Source organism: Poecilia reticulata, linkage group LG5, assembly GCF_000633615.1.
Source record: "Poecilia reticulata strain Guanapo linkage group LG5, Guppy_female_1.0+MT, whole genome shotgun sequence".
Lineage (NCBI taxonomy): Eukaryota > Metazoa > Chordata > Actinopteri > Cyprinodontiformes > Poeciliidae > Poecilia > Poecilia reticulata.
Genome location: NC_024335.1, coordinates 792,954 through 796,055, shown reverse-complemented (window position 1 = coordinate 796,055; position 3,102 = coordinate 792,954). Strand labels below are relative to the sequence as shown.

The following is a 3,102-nucleotide window of genomic DNA, read 5'->3' as shown; positions in this document are numbered from 1 at the left end:
TACCGTCTGCTAGCGTCTGTTAGCGTCTGCTAGCGTCTGTTAGCGTCTGTTTGCGTCTGCTGGCGTCTGTTAGCGTCTGCTAGCGTCTGTTAGCATCTGTTACCGTCTGCTAGTGTCTGTTAGCGTCTGCTAGCGTCTGTTAGCATCTGTTAGCGTCTGTTAGCGTCTGCTAGCGGTTAAAGTTTTATCAGATGTCAGTGAGGCTTGATGTGTTCTGTTGCTACTTATTTTATTTTATAATATTTGCTAAACATTTTCAGTATTTTGTGGTATTTATTTAGTAACAAAAAGGCTGAATCATTTTCTGTGATGTATTAAAGGTTGATGGTCCTGGAAAAGCACAGCTCAGGTTTTGTCACATCAGTTTATGACTAGAAATCATGAATCTGACCTGCATTATTTTTATGGTAACAGGAAATAACATTAAATATTGTTTATTGTCCCGGAGTGGAGAAATTAAAGTGAATTAAAGATGAATAGAAGCGTCTGTATTCACACTAAGGTTTTAATAAGGTGTTACTAATTTACAATTAGGGTAAAACTGTAAAATATTAATATTGTAGTTATTAAAAGTTACTTATTCAGAACAAGAGAAATTTGTGCAGCTGATTAGAATCATTTAGGAAAATATTCACAACGTGCATAAAAACAACCGACTGCTTACTGTGGATGATCCGTCACACACACTGTCACACACACACACACTCCGTCACACACTGTCACACACACACCATCACACACACACTGTCACACACACACCGTCACACACACACCATCACACACACACTGTCACACACACACCATCACACACACACTGTCACACACACTCCGTCACACACTCCGTCACACACACCATCACACACACACACACACTCTGTCACACACACCATCACACACACACACTCTGTCACACACACACACCGTCACACACACACTCTGTCACACACACACACCGCCACACACACACACACTGTCACACACACACTCCGTCATACACACACTCTGTCACACACACACACTGTCACACACTCCTTCATCTCCAGGCCTTTCGTCGCCTAATGGCTGCTGGTTTGTGTCTGATGAGTAAAACTGGATCAGGAAGAAGTTTGGGAACCAGCAGAGCATCCGGCTGGAGAACGGCGCCGATGGGAAGTTTTCCTAGAGAAGCAGGGTGAGGCTACGCCTGGCCTTTCAGCTGATGGAGGAGTGTTTTTAGCAGCTTTAATGTTTGGTCCGGAGGTGGGCGGTGGGCTCCACCTGGGAGGCGGCGTGTTGTTGCTAGGAGACTCCTGCAGAGAATCCACTTTCTCTGACGGGACAAAGTGGAATCCCAGCGGGACGCTCCCTCTCTCTGCTTTCTTTCAGCATTTCTGAGGCCTTTTGTTCCAACACACTCAGTCAGGAGGGGTCTGAGTTCAGGCCTGCACACACACACACACACACCTCCACACACTCGGTTTGACCTCTCACAATGGAGAAGGCATGCATTCATTAGGACTCCCCCAGAAACCCGGCTGGGCGGCCATTGTTGGCTAAGTCACCTTCACCTCCCCCTCCTTCATCTCTCCATCTTTCATCCTTTCATCCTTCATTCCCAAACCGGAGCTGAACTAATCGGATTACTCCGTGCGCTCCGGTGCAGTGTGAGGTTCTTCATCGTCCGCTCACCGCTCCTCTTTCTCTCCTTCCAGATCTCCGACCCGATGGGACCGCCGGCGCTCTGAGGAAGAGGAGAGCGGAGGACAAAAGGAGGCGGGGGGTTTGGAAGGACGGATTTGGTGGATCGGTTGGGGGTGCATGCTCCCCCTGCGGCCCGCCCCTCCTTCATCATCATCATCATCCTCCTCCCCGCTGCTCCCTGCTTCACCGTCAGGCGGACAAAAGGCCCAGAATGTGCAGTGAGGCCGGTGTGGGCTGGCTGAGGGGGGTCAGAGGTCACGGCGGGACTCTGCCCAGGACTAGAGTCTGGCTGCTGGTGCTGCTGCTCGCCGCCGCGGGCTGGACGCCGCCTGCGGCCCGCGCCGAGCTGGAGCTGGACATGCTGGGAGGACTGGTGCTGCTGGAGGCGGACGGAGACGGCGAGGAGCTGGGCGGCGACCTGGAGGCCTCCATGCACTCCTCGCTGCTGCAGGACTTCCAGGAAGCGATGGACAGCCGGCGCGCCGCGGAGCCTGGCAGCGTGGCGGCGAGCCGGCAGGAAGCCGCCGCGCCCGCAGCTTTCCCAGACTCCTCGGCGGCGGTGGGCCGCGTTTTCCAGATCAAGGTGCCAAACAAGATGGAGGATGTTCACCTGGGAGACGTCGTCAAGGTGAGTCGGCTCAAAGCAGCAGGTTCAGCTGCTGATGCTGGACTCTGCAGGCGGTGGGCTGTCGGGTCGGCGGCCCGGAGAGGCGACACTCTAAAAACACAACATCTCACCGAGTCATTTGGGTTCTGCAGACTCAGCAGTTTCCCATGAGTGAAATAATGTGGAACTTTTTCATTAATTTATCATTAGAACAAAACTCTACCTGTTGCTGAAACACTTAGTTTCATCGTAGACCAGAGTGACCTGGTCAGGGTTTCTGCTTTTGCAGTGCGCGATCAGCAGCTGGTCACCATCAGGCTGTCAATGAACCACAGAGACGACGAGATCAGGGACGGATGGGGGACACGGTCAGAGGAGAAGACAGATCAGAGTCCAAGAGGAGACTGGTGGACCTGATGGACCAACAGACATGATGGACCAACAGACATGATGGACCTGTTGGACCTGATGGTCCTGTTGGACCTGATGGTCCTGATGGTCCTGTTGGACCTGATGGTCCTGATGGTTCTGTTGGACATGATGGTCCTGTTTGACCTGATGGTCCTTATGGACTTGTTGGACCTGTTGGTCCTGTTGGTCCTGTTGGACATGATGGACTTGATGGTCCTGATGGTTCTGTTGGACATGATGGTCCTGATGGACCTGTTGGTCCTGTTGGACCTGAAGGACCTGTTGGTCCTGATGGTTCTGTTGGACATGATGGACCTGTTGGACCTGGTGGTCCTGTTGGACATGATGGACCTGTTGGACCTGGTGGTCCTTATGGACCTGTTGGACCTGGTGGTCCTGTTGGA

The 3,102-nt window shown here is 52.3% G+C and overlaps 1 protein-coding gene across 1 annotated transcript in view; it reads left to right on the top strand.

Moving 5' to 3' along the window:
• The window catches only part of dag1 (dystroglycan 1), a 21,266-nt gene that overhangs the window by 849 nt on the left and 17,315 nt on the right, over window positions 1–3,102 (top strand). Inside the window, exon 2 of the mRNA XM_008408248.2 lies at window positions 1,692–2,308. Within this exon, the coding sequence (XP_008406470.1) occupies window positions 1,692–2,308 (617 nt within the window). The remainder of the gene's footprint in view (window positions 1–1,691; window positions 2,309–3,102) is intronic.